Source organism: Ascaphus truei, chromosome 3, assembly GCF_040206685.1.
Source record: "Ascaphus truei isolate aAscTru1 chromosome 3, aAscTru1.hap1, whole genome shotgun sequence".
NCBI classification, from domain to species: Eukaryota; Metazoa; Chordata; class Amphibia; order Anura; family Ascaphidae; genus Ascaphus; species Ascaphus truei.
Genome location: NC_134485.1, coordinates 253,725,284 through 253,743,206, shown reverse-complemented (window position 1 = coordinate 253,743,206; position 17,923 = coordinate 253,725,284). Strand labels below are relative to the sequence as shown.

Sequence of the window (17,923 nt, the reverse complement as noted above, 5' to 3'; positions counted from 1 at the left end):
CGTCCATGTTTCACTGCACTATTAGTACTGGAGTACTTCCAGTCCCATAAAACCCAACCATATCACGCATATGATGATGTGGGTCATCCCTAACACTCCATACTCGCCTTTATTTCTGGGTTAAATTATCCAAACATATAAGCTCTTGCTTACCAAGTAGTCTTATTATTATTACTATCTTTTGTGTCGGGAATGTAATATTGAATACATCTCCCCGCCCCCCCCCCCCCCTCCCCCAGCTGCTGGATGTAGTGCGGGGTGAGATTTGTCTGTCTGTCTGTGTGTGTCTGTGTGTGTGTCTCCCCCCACTGCCAGAACATGTCCCCACCCCCTCCCCACCCCCCCTCTGCTGCCGACACATCTCTCCGTGCTGCTGTGGCATGTCACCTCACTGCCGGCACATTTCCCCGCCCCTTCCCCCCTGTTGGTACATATCTCCCCGCTGCCGGCACATGTCGTCTCATCCCCCCTCCCCCGGGGGGAAATTGCCCTAGATTTTCCAAGGCAAGTGTTCAGATACTTGTGGCTGCATCTTTAGGTAATGGGGGAAAAAATTGAATGTGTAAGCAACACTATATATATATAAATGGAACGGGCCTGAGGAAGGAGTCGTTCCCCCTAAACATTGCCCCCCTAATGTCCCTCTTCTCTCCCCAACAACCCCCCCTCCTCCATACGTTCCCTTTGTGGTTTTCCTTGACTTTCTCCCTTCCCCTTTCTCCCTTCCCCTGCACTTTTGCATTTAGGGTCATTTTGTGTGCTATCTTGCTGCTCACATGTAGGACATAGTCCCAATTGTTATATCTTGTGCTTCTATAATTTACTTTTTCTATTTGGCATATCCCTACGTTTGGTATTTTTGATACTCAGTGAGTGCTGGAACCCCCTATTTTGTTCCTTGCTAGTATTTTGGAGGGCCCTCCGTGTTCCCTTGGCAGCCTGCATTTATTCTCTAGCATTTATTTGAGTGCTGTCTATCCCTTCTTTTTTTAAATGCTTCTAATTAGTAATTCCTGGTTACCATGACAACAAACATAATGGAGTATCGGTGTATTCTATAATGAGATCGAACCAAACTGTAAAGTTAATGCATAAATACGGTCTCTACTATAATGGGGATAATGTTCACTTCTGCTTTTTTGTTTCACAGATGACTGCTGTTGGAATAACAGAGAATGTAAAAGGCGACAATAAGAAATTTGAAATCTGGTACAATGCAAGGGAAGAAGTTTACATTGTTCAGGTAATTGAGCTTTCTGTAGTTAACCTTCCACAGGAGGCTATTAAGCATGTGTTTCTTTCAAATAAAAATACACTTAATAAAACATGATCGTTAAAAGGAATGTAAGAGCATTCAGACAAATCCATGCAACAGCTGTACTGTGATCAAAGAGTGCTTTGCAAAGTTACAGGAGAAAGTGTGTGGATTTCAAACACAGAATTCCAGAGAGACTTATTGCATGTGTTCTCCCTGGATTACAAGGCATATGGATCCACATTTTATTCAATGTCTTAGGTGTTCTTAAGTGTTCTGCTAACCGATCCCTGTGGCACCTTTGTATAAAGGGACATATAATCTCGGTGTGTGTGTGTGTGTGTGTGTGTGTGTGTGTGTGTGTGTGTGTGTGTGTGTGTGTGTGTGTGTATATATATATATATATATATATATATATATATATATATATATATATATATATATGTAACGGTGTTTCTGGCCCGGCCTGACCCACCCAATCTCACATTGGCCCCTGTGGTCTAACCGGTCCCCATTACAGTGTGGTAGTGTCTGGTGGTGCACCTGTTGGCAACAGGACTCCTGAGTCTCCCGCATGATGGTGTGTGGGGAGGACCCGTCCAGACAGGCAGCTGAGGTAGTGTGCTGAGTCCTACCTAGTTCCAGTGCAGCGCCTCCACCTCATCAGGGTCCCTTCGGTCACTTGGGGATGGTCCTGGTGAGGAACTCCTCGGTGGTGCAGCCCCCTGTGCAATCACTTGACTCTTACACACGAGGGTTTCTGTGATCAGCTTCATCTTTATTGATACGGTGGGCTAGTTGCCCTCCACAATGGGGTGTCTCTAGCCCATCATGGTGCCCGTGCTTCCCTTTAAAAGGTATGTCACCTTGATCAGGGATTCCCTATCCCAGCCGGGATATCTTTATTCTGCGGCAGGTCCCTGGACACAGACTCCTACTGCAGCTATTAGAACATAACTGTCTTGACTACTTGAACTTGAACTTGGCAGAACTGCTCTGAACTCAGGTCTCAGATAGAACTACAGAACTTAGCAGAACTCAGGACAGGACTAACTTTTAGACACAGTGCTGTGCCTTATGTACACTCTGGAAGCTGACACACCTCTGACATCACTAACCATGGAGTCAGAGCATGTGACCACTCCCATCCATACACATGGCACCCCACCAGGGTGTGAGGGCAAACCTCCATAATTACTGCTGGCATGCCCACAACTTACCAGGCCTTACTGTCAGCAGGAGAGATGACTGTAGCCATTTTACATGACCGCTACATATGTATATATATATATATATATATATATATATATATCATATGTGTATATATATCATATGTATATATCATATGTATGTGGACAGATTAGATATTGTAAATAACAATGTTGATTATTTTAAATATTTAGATCACAAAATATTTAAACGTGATCAAGATACACTACAACTGTAGCCCTTAAATATACAGTAAGGCAGGGATGTGCAAAATTTTCAGAGGGGGAGGGGGCGCACACCGTACTCTTAAAATTAATTTAATGGTGAAAGCTTTACAAGTTTTAAACAAGGCAATATTTCTATTGTGAATTTTTTAAAAGAAAAACTTCAGTATTACCCAGGCACTTATTGTTCAGAACTTTGTTTTGAAGCCCCAGAGATATTAATGTTAAGGGACTTGAGCATGAGCCCAGTAAACCGCAGAATAGTGCCACATATGGGGGACGTGTTGCGATAGTGCAGTGCTGCCCTGCTGCCATAGTCCAAGAGACTGGTAGAGCAGAAAGTCCTTGATGTCTGCAGTAAAAATCAAACTTAGCAACCTCATGTTAAGTACTTTTGGTTGTTAAACATTTTAGAATATTTCAAGGTAGATGTGTACAAATACAATGAATTAATGTTCGAACTTAACCAGAAATCAGTGTTATACTGAGAAGTATTTACTGTAATAGATGCAACAGTGGAGCAGTTTTCTGAAGTATATATCTGTATCTAATATTGCGTTTGAAATACAAATGTTCTTGTTAAATGCATAACAGGTGAGGACAACAATGGAATGTTACCCTCAACAGTCCTTCCTTTTGTTTTAACGTGCTCTAGTTTGCTATTGAAATGACTGGCATATAAACAACATTCTTTTTCAATAGGCACCAACCCCAGAAATAAAGGCTACATGGGTAAATGCAATTAGAAAGGTGCTGACTAGCCAACTGCAGGCATGCAGAGGTAAATAAAAACTCTTCTCATTTCCTACCTGCTGTACAGATCTCCTGTCAAGAAAGCACAACATTGTCATTTTAAGATTTGTTTGATATGTGTTTTAAACATCTGCTGCAGTCCAACCATTTCCTTTACATTTGCATACTGTCCTATCCACGTCTGAACGATGGAATCCTATGTGCCCCATTTAGAGAGACGGGGTCCCAGCACGTATTGCAGAGTAACACACTGACACATACTGCGGCACTAAAGAAGTTAATAATTGCAGGCAGTATAAAATGCAAGTATAATTGTGCCCTTGTTGAAGCACCAGTGTTCCACATTTCTGAGCAATTTGGTGGAGGTTATGCAATTTTTCCAGCCAATTATTGCTTTGAGTTGTGATCATGCAGCAATCTGGAAATAAGCTCTGCATGATCTATATTGGGGATTATTTTTTTCCTGCAGAAGCCAGTCAACACAGATCCCTGGATCAAACTCACAGTTCACCTTTGCCAACCCCATCTAGTACCAGGTATGTATATGAAGGCACCATGTTCAAGCAAATGTCATATAATTTGCTACAATGTGTTACAGATATGAACTGCACCATTGACTCATATTACACTGTCACACTTAATGTAATAAATCTTGTGATTATGTTGCAGCTTATGACAGGAAGGTCATGTGTATCAGTAGTAATACCTCCTTCCCTAATGAGTGGACCAGTCTGAGGTTTCTGTTCTGTGGCATTGGAATAATGTTTACATGGATAAATGGCAAGAAAATAGAATCAGATGTCTAGTTCTAGATTTATTCCTGAGTGGATCAATGAGTTAGAAAGTTGGTCTCTGTCTTTGCCTACTACAACTATTAATGTGACACTACCCCAGACTTGGGTTAACATGAAAACAAGCCATACAGGACACAAACATTTTGCTGCTGGATATGACAAACATATTGCATTACAATATTTTTGTAGTCCCTCTGGAAGAAAATAGTTTGAAGGCCATTAGAAATATATTTTGTTGGTACACATCACCTCGCTTTCACCAGGCATAGTTAACTTAAGATCTGTACCTTGGAAGAATATTTAGTAATATGACAGAGACTTTGGATACGTCGCCTAACATGTGAAATGTTTTTAAACTAACATTGTTTTTTTCCGATAGCTGTAATAAAAATTCTGAAGTTGTGACAAATGTATTGGAATGAGTGGTCTCCTTCCTTCCATTTTCCAGTCCTTTGAGAAGCAAGTCAGGGAAGATCAAGAAACTGGAGGAGGATGGTAAAGCAGAGCCGCCTCTTAGTCCAGAAGGATATGCCACCTCTGTAGCAACATTACCAAAGTACCGGGAAAAAGGCAAAGGTGAGATTCCATGCATGTACTGAAAGAGGTAAAGAAACAAACATGTACGCAAGGGAACAGATCATGTTATACCCATCTAATATTACTGATGGTCTTTTACAGTAGGATTGCTGCAAGCTTCCTTATCAAATCTCTTACTCTCGTGTCTGTGTTCTGTTCCTTAATTTCTGTTCTTGCTGCTGCTATTTTTATTTTCTTATTCTTCCACGTGGATCTGTTTCTTTTGTCCTCTGTACCTGTATTTCTCTCCTTTCTAGATGGCACAGTTATTAGCCCTACCTCAGAATCCTCTGCAATGTCAAAAAAGCGCTTCACTTTGCAGGGTTTTCCTAACCTCAAAACTCAGAAAGGTAAAATGAAACCAGCTAGATTCTACTAAACATGATACAGTATAGTACATAGATGTGTTATTTATTTCTATACGCACGGTATTACTTGCATCAAAGTGGTCAGCAGTACAAGATAGCAAGGGGGTGTGCTGGACTCGAGCACAAGAAATTCTAGCTATCGGTGTAGCAAAATCAATGCCTCACTGCTGGTGGCATTGCAACCAATGCATTGCACAATCTTGTAATATGTTATTGGTTAGCAAGAGGTTACTTAAACAGAATTCATATTTCTTGCAGAATTAATTGAGCCTTCCTGCCAACTAACTAATCTCTGCATATTATGACTGGCACTTCTTCATTCAATGAAATCATTGTATCAATTCATCTAACAGCTCTGTTGTACTACTGTATAAACAAATCATGTATGTTCTTACCTTTGAGTCTTTCTGGAATGAAATGTAGAGTATATAATTTAATGATGCAATCCAAGCAGCTTTAAAAAAAATAAATTATATATATATATATATGCAGCATTTTTGGTTACCTTTATTGTAAACTACTGTAATTACCTTAACTGCCGATTGATTCAGTCTCCTGTTATCGATCAGCAAAATCCTGCTTCCCGAGGTTTACTAAATGGCTGCCTTTTCAGTTTCAAATCAATCCTTCAGTCAGTGTAGCTCAGCAGCTACAATGTATTCTTATATGACCAAGGTAACATTATCTATTGTTACAGTTTGCAGCTCAAACTGCTGGGAATATTGGCAACAAATGATCACAAACAGGAAAGTGTTACAAAACTCTTGCACTGCTGGGGAAGTGCTAAATCCTGCTATAGAAATCAAAGGATGCTCAGTATATTAAAACATTAAAAATGGCATTGAGTGAAAAAATTCAACATAGTAAGTATTATCTAATACTACAGTACAGAACTGATTTATTTAAAAACACACATCGAGGATATTGTATGGATCTTTGAGCTTACCTTTTGGTTGAGTCTGCCATCTAATCTTGGCAGTATTTTGGCTGGAATTTCTATAGTGGCTGTGGATAAGCATTAACAACTACTAGAAACACAAGAACTAGTAATACATACTGGATATTGCAACTTCAGTACTGTATGTGCCACTGAAAAGTAACTTAAAAAAAACACAATTACTGAAGTAGAGCTGTCTGCCATGGTAAATATCAACACACAGTAGTCTGAGGATTTATTTTGTAAAGAAATAAGTGGTTACTTGAATTCCGCTTATATTTTTGAATTATTCCGAATATACTAACATGTCATTTTGTGAATTCTAAACAATGCACTTGAAATTTTATGTTCCAAATTCACCACAGTTTGTTCTAAATTTCAAGCTGTGATAAATCTGTTCCCTCCTCCATGATATACCATACCTCAGAATTATTAAACGAAGAAATGAGTAACCATATACCACATGTATTAACTATGTTAGGATTGCAATATTGGCAAATTTATGAAATTCCTGACTCCAAGCCATGTGCAAGAAAGCTTACCAAACTGAAATGTTTCATCTCAAACTGTATGAAAATTATGCCACAGATGTTTTTTTTTGCATCTGTATAAGGAACTTACAAGATGTTATTAAAAGTACAAGAGCATATACTGTATGGCTCACTATGTTGGCATAAACATTTTCCTAGCCCACAAAGGGTATAGGATTTAAACTCAACAGTGCACCTTTGTAGGAGGATAAGAAATGCTGGCCTCACTAATATAGTTATTCTGAGTCCACACATGCTGCTTTACTATTAAGAAATGAATGAAGGGTGTGAAAACCGACACCTACTAACCATCCTTGGATAAACTCAAAGGTATTTAATTTGCAGAATGATCTTCCTGTCCTTTCCGATTCTTCAATATCTGTCTTCTATGTTTTTACCTGTTAATCCTTCTGCAGCTTGTCCTACCAGCCCTGACAAAAAAGCTAAGCGCCATGAAGTAAAGAGTGACCCAACTCCCTTTGGTTTAAGAGGTAGAGTGATGCAACCTTTTCATACACAAGATTATTACACAGCTAATGTTTTAATATACAGTAATAAGCAACTGACTGTATAGTATTTAACATGAAATCATGGATAGCACTGAGAAATGGGAATATTTTTATTTGCACCCTCCTGTCAATTCTATAGATCATTATAGGTTGTTATATAGTTGAGAATAAGGCATGTAGAAGTGTGTGTGCGCACGTGCACGTGTACAGATGTAGCAATACTACCTATCCTTGGCACCACGGACAAACAAGCAAACGTCTGCGGTTCCAGGGACCGTGTTTGCTGCGATGAAGTTCCTTGGGGTCCATTCTCCTGTATGCCCCCCCCCCGTGTTAATCCTTCTGTGCCGTGACTGCCGCTCGTGGCAGCGGCACCTAGGACACTAAACATTGCTACATCTGAGTGTATGTGTATGTATTCAAAACAGAGAAGTAGAGGCTCCACGGATTTTGCAAAATACAAATTTATTTAGCCAGTATGTATATTTTGTGTGTGTGTGTGTGTGTGTGTGTGTGTGTGTGTGTGTGTGTGTGTGTGTGTGTGTGTGTGTGTGTGTGTGTGTGTGTGTGTGTGTGTGTGTGTGTGTGTGTGTGTGTGTGTGTGTGTGTGTGTGTGTGAGAACAGCCGGCACTCCAATTGTAACACAATGCAGTAGGTGCATGTCCCATAACAAATTAATAAGCATACGATACCGTCCGCACGGGAATCAGCAGACAACACTCAGGTTTGAATCGTAGAAGATATGTTGTAGAAAAATAAGACTCAAATCACCAACGTTTCAGACCCACAAACGGGACCTTCCTCAGGGTAGTGCACTAGCCGAATGACGCTGCAGGGTCATGTGACGTCACGGTTGCCATCGTCTCGTGACGTCAAATGACTTCACGTGGTGTGACGTCACATGACCCCGCTACGTCATTTGATGCCGCACCGAGGTAGGGGTGGCACGATAATGGAGGAGAGCAGCCAGGGAGGGTTCAGCAAGAAAGGTTTGCGCACCCCTTGGCTAGAGAACCATATCTAATAAGCAGTTTTCTGCCATGAAAAACCTTCTGGCATGGGAAGACACCTTACAGTCCATTTATTTGAATAGGCTGTAATGACAGGACACTGCCTAGTAAATATGGCCCACTGTCTTTATCCTTTATAAGATTAGAAGTACGAACACAAGTCATCAGGTCACTTTGTTAAATTACTTTCTCTGCTTCTGCTTTATTTACTGTGCTTCACCTTGTTTTTACTTGTGTGTGTCAGAAAACCTGAGTTTTATTTCATCTTACCTGGCCTCAGTAACTTATAGGCCTCTGTACATATTACTTTGTGCTTGAAGTCCTTTCAAGATTACAATCCCTGTCAAAGTTCAACAAGATAGATATCCCTTGGAGATATGGTAATAGACAGTGAGAGCAGTGCTAACCAGCAGCTGGTTTGGTCACACTGTTAGAGCAGCTGTCCTGAATTACACTGGTTGTGTGAGTTTTAATCCTGTTGGGGCTGACACCAGTGCACCATTTTAGTCACTAGGTGCCACAGACTAGTCAAATCAGTATAGTTGTAATGGACATGGGACAGTCGTTTCAGGATGTGTGGGATGTGACTCATTTAAATACACTGCATATCTCCCAGGGTACCTCAGGTGTGCTCTTTTTCAGCCAGGCATCTCTCCCCAATTTATTTGGAGGGAGGTTTGAGAGGACATATGTAAAACTGGAGACACTACTAAATTGGTATTCCTCCTTCTCTTCCCCCCTTCCCCCCCCCCTCCCTGTTTTATACACTAGCACTAAAATTAGATGACACATTACCAAATACCTGTATTACATACATTAATTCTTTTTCTGTGGTTCTCAATAAGGGCTTACTCTATATTTCCGATTAGGACATTTACGGCCTACGTTTCCCAATGGGGAATTTAGTCCAAAAACTGAATGATCGACCACATCAGCAGATATAGAATAAGCATCTTAGGCGGAAATTCTTTAAACTCCTGAAGCAGCCGTTATGGCCATTTTACAAGCCTTATTGAGTACAATGGAGATTTTCGTCTAAGAACGGCTGTTTCGAAGTTTATAGAATTTACCCCTTAGTCCCTTACAATAAAGGGTTGAAAATTTGTTTCAGGTGATGTCGGAATGTTTCTACCGACAATGAATAATTACTAGTCGGTATTGGTGAAATCATGTTCTGTTAGGGTGACAGGATGCGGGCACGCTGATTGATGTGGTTAGGGGATACTGATATCCAGCAATCCATTGCCAGGTTATTTCTTGCTTATTAGAAACTGCAGTGATAAAGCTGGTAAGCTGTAATGGTCAAGAGACAACTGTATGGGTTACACACCCAGAGGTCCTTCCACACGTGACACGTACATGATATCAATGTTTTTCTTTTAGGGTCAGATAAATTACATGTTTCTTAGTAATTATATTCACCAGCCATTTCTTCAGCTCATCAAGAGTGCACACTGTGTTGGATGGTTTTACTATGTGAAGGAATACATAAGAAAATAGCATCTTCCACAGGGTTTTTCAACTAGATTGAAATTACAATTTTTCAGTACTTTTTGTGTTTTTAAATGCTCTGTCTTCCTAAAAAGCTGTGCTGAAGCAGGAAAAGTTTGAGCCACCTGTGCTGAAGGATACCTGTGGATATCCTATGATATCCCATTTTTTAACATATGCCAAAAAAAGGCCATGGTCATTTCTCTCATCTAGCTTAAATCCTGGTTTTACATTTCCGGGGCCTCTGCATGAAAGGTGGAATTCTAGCTGATGGGCGGCAGGGGAGGGGGAGGAGAAACATTTTAACAATGTGTTTAGCTTTCGTAAGCAACAGTAATCATGCTTTGGTTTCTTTGAAAATTCCCTTTGAGATTTTTCTTTATATTGGGACTTGAAAAAATATATTCTAAAGTACTATACTTACAGGTGTCTGCTTTTTGCACACAAAAAAATAGACATCAATTACTTAGACTTCTTAAACATTTTGCTGCCGTTACTGTAGTTTCCCTTGGTCCTAATAGGGGCACATTCAACTGTATTTGATGATCGCAGGGAATGTAAATTTGCAGCACTTATCATAAGTTCTTTCACAGATACAAATTCAGGTTTAACACTGGCCAGGGTCAGGTGGCTCAGTACGTCTCATCTGGCCTCAGCAGACATGCGGCGACGAGGTACTGGAATAAAGAGCATCCGTGTGTGGTTTGCAGTGGAGCCCAGTAGATTCTCTTCTAGTTTGCATTTGGGGTGTTGGTTTGAATCGCATTGGGTTTATTTAAATTTTTCTTGCTTTCTAGTTTTTAGGATAATATAGATTATATATACTTTGCTATGGCAAAGACGTCAACATGACAACATTTATTCCTGCATGACATAGTAAGACATTTTCATAGGATGTGAATAAAACAATGGTCAGATTAATCGTGAGCAGAAATGTGGAGCAGAACCGTAACTGGATGGCTATGGGGACAAAAACAGATTCAATTTTTGATTTTACAGTATGTTATATCCCAAGTCGAGTGCCTTTCCCATACAGATAAAGACGGGCACTACACTTTATCAAAATATTCATATATTTATTTAAATATGTTTTGCTTATATATGGCTTGTCCTTCATCTGCAGTATATGTATATTTTAAACCACGCTTAAATAAAAGTCAATCAATATAGTTACTGCTGCTGCTATGTTCCTCAGCAAATTTGAAAGCATGTTTTATCCTGCTAGAAACAAATGACCTTGTTGCATTAAAAATAAAGAATTGTTGCTTGGGCAGGACATTATTTCACCTGTGAGGTGAAATGCCGACTACATACAAAAAGGGGGTCATTTTACCACCAGGTGTTCACAAATCCTGCACCTTAGATCCGATGTGGTACTTACAAAAAAGAAAATGAAGCAGCTAAACTGACCTGCTCCACTAACTGCTACTGTTACCTTATACTGTGTATAGTCTCTAAATCCGTGAGTGACCAAGATGGAGAGTGGGGTTGTGGATAATAAGGTGAACTGCAATAGATAATAATAATGTGAAGAAGGCAGAACAGCTCAAGTTGCAACAAAGACAAAGCAGTATATACTGAGCAAGAAGAATGTGTGCTGTGATGTGAAGAGTGATGTTACTTCTTAAATGCTTGAAATGTTATCAATGCTTTGGTTTATTTTTAGCAGTACTGCATTAATATGCTATATGTAACTCTTTGTTTTTATTCATAAAGTAATTTCATGTGGGCTGCTGAGTATCTATTTGGAATGTTTCAGTGCTTGCGTTCTTACAGTTACTAGGCATAACTAAAGGAGACCAAGTTCATTCATACACTAGTAGTGTTTATGCTGGGAACAAATGAATGAAATAATGAATTGCCACAATACACACTAGCTGATTTGTGTTTTCTCAAAAAGATGCTTATTGGGTGTTTTTTTATTGCTATTTTTCTTAGTTATTGTGAATTATTAGACCTATAACTGTTTGGATGAATGAATTCCTATGCTGCAAGATGGACCAGTAAAGCATTGCTGATGCTGTAATTGTATATAACAATATTCTGCAATGAAAGTAGAATGTTAGAAGGAAAGCACTTGACCGTATACTTGGAATGCATACCTCCTCATCCTACTGTATGTTCTGTGTTTGACTGTTAGGCTGGAACAGAACATCCCAGTCACTTGATGCCTCAGAAGAAAATAATGATGGTTGGTCCAGTGCAGATGATCCAATTAATTCTTCCGATGCAGAAGAAGAAGGAGGGGAAACCACAGATAAAATACTGGTAAGCACCACACAGGGCAACCCTCCATAACACAAGCTGTGTTGTGTTTTATGACTGCCAACATCGTTTCCACCTGCATGGCCAAGCAAATTTTGCTATACGTTTGTTAACCATGATGCCTATAAAAATGTTATATTCCGTACAAATTAAACTTTTTAGCAGTGTCTTTGCTGTGTGGATTGCATTTCATGTGACCAAAATACAGTATGATGTCATAAAATAAAAATGACTTATTTTCTTAATATTGTCCCAGATATATCTAGCAAATGTAATATGTTAATTAAAATAAATACAAAATGTTATTGCGCTGTGTACACTGATTCCTAATATGTATAGGTTTACAGTATACTTTGGCCAATACAGGCCTCAGAGTTAAAAGCACTGCAACATTGGTAAGGCAGAACTCCCCTCTAGCATAGAAAGACTACAGTACCTCTCTCTTGTTTTTATGTACAGTAGGATGTACAAACAGAACTTTGAGACTTTTTTTCACAAAGTAAGTTTGCTATTCATACTAAAGATTTAAACAATGCTAAGGCCAAACATTTTATGTTAGCTGGTCATTCCCCACCGGCACAACTTAATTTTATTGTAATAAAGAAAATCAATCACCAGAGATTTTCAAGGCAGAGATTTTGGTAAATATTTATTGCAGCGAGAATTATATTGGATACAGAAATTGGGAGCTTTAAAGAAAAGAGACTTAAAAATATGCATGTACTTGGACAGTATTTCTTTAGTACGATAATTTCTGTGTAAAACTGTATTTTTAGATTACATGTAATGGTTCTGATCTCTTTCAATTTTTGACTATAAAGCAAGTGCATGTATAATTGGACATCCCCCTGACAAAGACTCGCAATGCGTCAAAACTGTCCGGGAAGGAGTCCTGGCCAGTATTTATCAACAAAGCTATGCTGCATCGAAGCACTAGCAGCATCCACTTATTTGGTAACGGTTACATTTAGGAGTGCAGGCCCGTATCCTGCATGAATAAATAGTGTGTGCACACAGCCATATACCTCCCGCATGTGGGATTTGTTTGCCTGCTTCTTTGAAACATTCGGAGCGATCTTTCTGGCTGGATACTTTGACCCCAATGACGTAGAGTAAAAAAGATACCCCTTTCACCTGTTTAAGACACTTGGTACATATCACCCCACATGTCTCAAAAATGCATTGCAATTTACCTTTTCCCGGAGACCAATAAAGCCAGTTATCCACTAATTCACTGTGATACTACCAAAACATAGTTATTAATGAGTGATCTGAGAATCAGTATTTTTCTTGTAGGACTATCCCTTCCACTAAACACAATCCTTCGCACAATAAAGAGAATATGGGCAGAGACCACAGCTTATTTATTAGTAACTATTAACACATTAAACAAACATACCAAATAATCTATTCCAAGCACCTTGCATGCATCACAAACTTAACCCTCACACGCCTAACCAAACTAACCAAAAGCAGCGTCTAATCTCCATTCTAAGGATATTTGTTGAAGGAAAGAATTGCAGTTACTTCCTTTACAGAATGTTTCCTCATGTCACAGTTTAGCTGGAAAAAGAGGACAACCGTTTTTGTGGATAGAATAATAACATTTTTGTCGCACAATTTTAGACTCCTGGTAAATATACTGTGGTGGCAGATTACGAGAAGACTGGTTCAGATGAGCTGATTGTGAAGAGTGGAGAGATAGTCCAGTTAATCCGTGAAGAAGAGGAGGGGATGTGGTATGTGCCTAATGTTGTATTTTTTACATTCATTTATACAAAGTTCCAAATATGGTACATCATGTTCACAAGTGTATGCAGTTGAAAGGTGTAATTGCATTTGTTTACTGCATGATGATTTAAAGCCACTGCCCAACATTTAGTGAGATCAATAAAGGTGTGCATCTCTCTCTGTCTCTCTCTCTGTCTCTCTCTCTCTGTCTCATTTAGTGAGATCAGTAAAGGTGTGCATATCTCCCTCTCTCTCTCTCTCTCTCTCTCTCTCTCTCTCTCTCTCTCTCGCTCTCTCTCTCTCGCCTCCCTATTATCTCAGTTTGTCTTAACTTGTATTTACTAATTTTGTTATACAGCGTTTTCCCACCTCCCACATCATACTGCTTTGTGGAATATTTTATCACCGTACAAATAAAAGATAATAATGGTTGTAATTACTTGAATGAATAGATCCTGTTGTCTGCTAGCTGCACTTGTTATGGACCCCATCAAAGCCTGTTTTTGTTCTATGCCAAGTTTGTCCCATGTCTTAAGATGAGCGGTAGTGAGCACAATGATATCCATGTTGTTAATTACAAGTTCTGCTGCAGGTATGTGAAGAATTTGAGCACCAACAGAGAAGGATTGGTGCCTGCCAGCAACCTCATGACACTCATAGGGACCTCCAAATCTGCTCACTCTTTAAGCAGCTCTGGTAGGTTGTCTTGAAGTTGGGAATCTGTTTACCTATTATGGGTATTGTGGGGTATGCAGTGGTATACGGCCTCTGACTAGCCCCTCTCTCTTTGTCTCCCAATGCTATAAAGCAGAATCGGGTACCGCTTCAAGCACTTTAAGCACCTCCTCAAGCTGCAGTGAAAGTTGCAATGCCAGCAGCACCAGCTTCTCTGATATCAAAGGCTGAGCTTCAATTCAGTGCGCATCATGTGGCTTCTGTCTTGGCCTGTGCTGTGAAGCCAGTGGGAAGAATAGGAAAAGGAAAGAAAATGCCCTTCCCTTTCTAACAGAGAGATTTGCAGCTTTCAAGTGTTAATGGGCTCAAGAAGATTCCCAGTTCAAGCAAAACAAGCACAGATTTCTTGTGTATACCTTTGTCTCCTCGCCATACACTTCTAAATCAAATGCATGCTTCAAAACCAAGCCAATGATTAGAGGTGCTAACGAGGAATGTGTACAAAGACATCCAGTGCCAGAGAAATCTGCCTTCAAACACCGCACTTACCGTATTTGGAGTTCAGTTTACAGCTATGGAAACAGTGTTTACACCTTCAGCATTTCACCCTCGCTGCTTAGATCTGTGTCGCTGCTGCAGGACATGAAGTACCTCAATATGACATAGCCGTGATACTTGGCGTTCGCCATTTTGCTTTCATGTCTTGCATTCCCGGGCACGTGGTCTTTTTAGGCCATGATGCAAAAAAACAGAAACATGAATTTCATTCGCTTGAGACCCGACAAGTAAAGTACCTTGCCTTTTACACTTTTTTTTTTTTTTTTTACTGTGTGCTCACTGGCCAATTTGTGGTCCTTTTTGGCTGTAATCGATTCGTAAAACAAACCAATGTCAACTTTTACATGAGACAATAATTTGTTAAAATATTTGATACAAAGTTATTTTTCCACACTGTAAAGCCAAACGTTTGTAAGTGCAGAAGAATGGGTCTAACATGCAATGTGGTTAGCTGGCAGTGGCGAAAACAAAACGCAGTATGATAGCAACCTTTTTACCATTGGCACCATATAACAACGTGCAGCCTCAAGGGCGAAGCAATGAATTGATCTGCAGGCTACTTTGGCAGTAAACTCTGTAACATTTAAACTTGTTACGTTTAACACTGCTACAACAAACCATTTATATACAGCACTTTTTAAATATTATGTAGGAACAATCATTTTTTCCTGATCTCAGATCCTTAAAGGCATTGGGTCCAGTTACATATGAGTTTACCGGTAACACGGCGAGTATGTGAAAGTGTATTTTCTGTGTTTGGTCCCACATCGGATATTCAGAAGAAACAGGTCTCAAATGACTTCAATTTGGAAATGGTAAGATGTCGGCATTTTGCATGATTGGGCTCACTTGAATATCAAAGAGTGATCATGATCACCATGCATGGGATGCCATATTGTTAGTGACTTACAGGCAGTCCCATAACACTGCAGCTTCATTCATCGTTGCAGACAATGGACATTATTCTATAGACTGTAATAGCGCCAATCTGGCGTTATCACACAGAAAGCCCCATTAACTTCAATGGGGATTCCCGAGAGATGGCACCGGACCAGCGCTATCGCACTTTGTAGCATAAGGGCCAATTACTTCAATATTCTTGTTTCATTGTGTGTTATTTAAAGTAATTGTGAGCGTTTTTCACACTTGTGTAACTCCCCATGTCTGGGCTTGGCGTGTTTTAGAAAACAGACCAAGCATATATTTTGCTAATCTCAATCATTGCTTTCTTTCTATGTTCAAGAAAAGAGACTGTGTGTGTATATATATTTGTTATTTTAAAAAGTCAAGTGGATTAATTAATGTTATCTGCTGCTAGAAATTATTTTTCATATTCAACCTGATGTAAAGTTATCACCTCATTACCAAAGCATTTAGTCCATTTCCCATTCAAAAATATGAATCTTAACACTACTAACGAGGCAATAATAGCTTCACGTGACATTGATTGTTTAACAAGGATAAGGGGGATTTCTTGTGCATTAATAGTAAAGTTTATTTTTTACATTTATAAGGACATATATTTAGGACATACCTTTTTTTTCTTCAACCTTCCATTGCAAAAGCAAATAAATCATATGTAAGAATAGTAACAATTCGTTAATGAGTGTTATGCAGGTAGTCAGATTCTGATGAAATCATGTAAATAGTGTGGCCATGGAAAGAAGAACAGAATGAGCTGAGGTTTTTGTTTTTTGCTTTTAAATCGGGCATTGACTTTTGAATTTCATAATAAAACAAAGATCTGGGGCAATTTGGGAGCATTTTCTTTAGAGCACTGAACATTTTGGATTTCGACCCCATTATTTTTAAGTCATAGAAAAAGTCCATTCAGTGTTTAATCATTGATATTTATTTAAACATGCTGTTCGCCGGAGCCATATCAATAGGATTAGCTGCTTCCAAATTGGGAATCAAAGCACAGACGGCACATTAAAAAGGAAAAAGATGGACAAAATGTAGATTGCAAAAAAACTATTTGTGAATATAAGAACTCCCCTTTAAAGCAAAGATATTGAAAGAAAATGTATTGTTTATTTTCTGTAAAATTAATGTACTTCCACATTGAATCTAAATGAGTGACATACTGGTGTACTGATGGATATGAAATCTATATGCATCGTAATCTTCCTATATGTACTGTTTGTTTTTCAGCGAGTTTATAAGCACTATTACAGTTTGAAGGCTTGCCAAAAGGAAATGGCCTTTCAGGAACCCATGACAATCTGTTACCCCCACCTCCACTGCTGATAGGATAACTGTGATATAGCGTTACTTAGTCAATGGTGATAAAATAGCCGTTTGCACAGATGTGGGCTTCTCTACTATGTACTTCTAACTTGTAAGTTATTTGTAAATGATTTGTAACATAACTGACTGTTCTTAAGTATTTTGTTTAGACGCCATGCTAAAATGAGACTGTCATTTCTTCCCTGACAGCCCGTTCTGCTATATCTGTGATTATGAGTACTTGTCACTGCACTTTACAGACCATATCTCATCTGCTTTGTTTTTCTACTGCCGATGTAAATTTCAGTACAGAATGTGAAATATTGTATGTATGAAGGTTTGATGAATACATTTCAGCAGGTCCTGCTTTATTTCCCTGGTGTATGACTTCTCTAAACCACCTGAGTCCTGTTATACATGCTGTGATTGTTTACCATGGCAAATTCTTTCTATGACAGGGAAATGCCAAAGATACAGAGCATTGAGGTATAAATAGATGTATATTATTCATGGAAAAGAAAGAAATGATCGAAAGCTATAGTCAACTTATGGGACTTAAATCAGAAATTGGTCAACATTATGACAAAACTCACTGCTACAATTAATTTATTAATACTAACAATACTAATAAAGCATTGCAACAACATTGTATTTATTATACATTCACATGCAACCACACTTGGATATTTAGTAATCAAGTTCTAAATCCTGTATTAAAAAAATGGACTATCTATATTGTCTAATTGTTGGGTGCAAGGATATATATCTCCGTTAGTGGCCCTGTGATTGTGTCCCCCATGTTCTCTCC

At 39.1% G+C, this 17,923-nt stretch overlaps 1 protein-coding gene across 17 annotated transcripts in view; it reads left to right on the top strand.

Moving 5' to 3' along the window:
* Positions 1 to 17,486, top strand: part of MCF2L (MCF.2 cell line derived transforming sequence like) — a 268,085-nt gene extending 250,599 nt beyond the window's left edge. For 9 of the 17 annotated variants that reach the window (XM_075590656.1, XM_075590664.1, XM_075590669.1 and 6 more), the window contains 11 exons: positions 1,151 to 1,243; positions 3,391 to 3,469; positions 3,911 to 3,977; positions 4,684 to 4,811; positions 5,069 to 5,161; positions 7,063 to 7,137; positions 10,251 to 10,331; positions 11,798 to 11,925; positions 13,549 to 13,661; positions 14,246 to 14,349; positions 14,462 to 17,486. In XM_075590656.1, the coding sequence (XP_075446771.1) occupies positions 1,151 to 1,243; positions 3,391 to 3,469; positions 3,911 to 3,977; positions 4,684 to 4,811; positions 5,069 to 5,161; positions 7,063 to 7,137; positions 10,251 to 10,331; positions 11,798 to 11,925; positions 13,549 to 13,661; positions 14,246 to 14,349; positions 14,462 to 14,559 (1,059 nt within the window). In that variant the 3' untranslated portion in view covers positions 14,560 to 17,486. The remainder of the gene's footprint in view (positions 1 to 1,150; positions 1,244 to 3,390; positions 3,470 to 3,910; positions 3,978 to 4,683; positions 4,812 to 5,068; positions 5,162 to 7,062; positions 7,138 to 10,250; positions 10,332 to 11,797; positions 11,926 to 13,548; positions 13,662 to 14,245; positions 14,350 to 14,461) is intronic. The other 8 variants (XM_075590657.1, XM_075590662.1, XM_075590659.1 and 5 more) reach the window with 8 other exon arrangements.
* Positions 17,487 to 17,923: the final 437 nt, after the last annotated feature.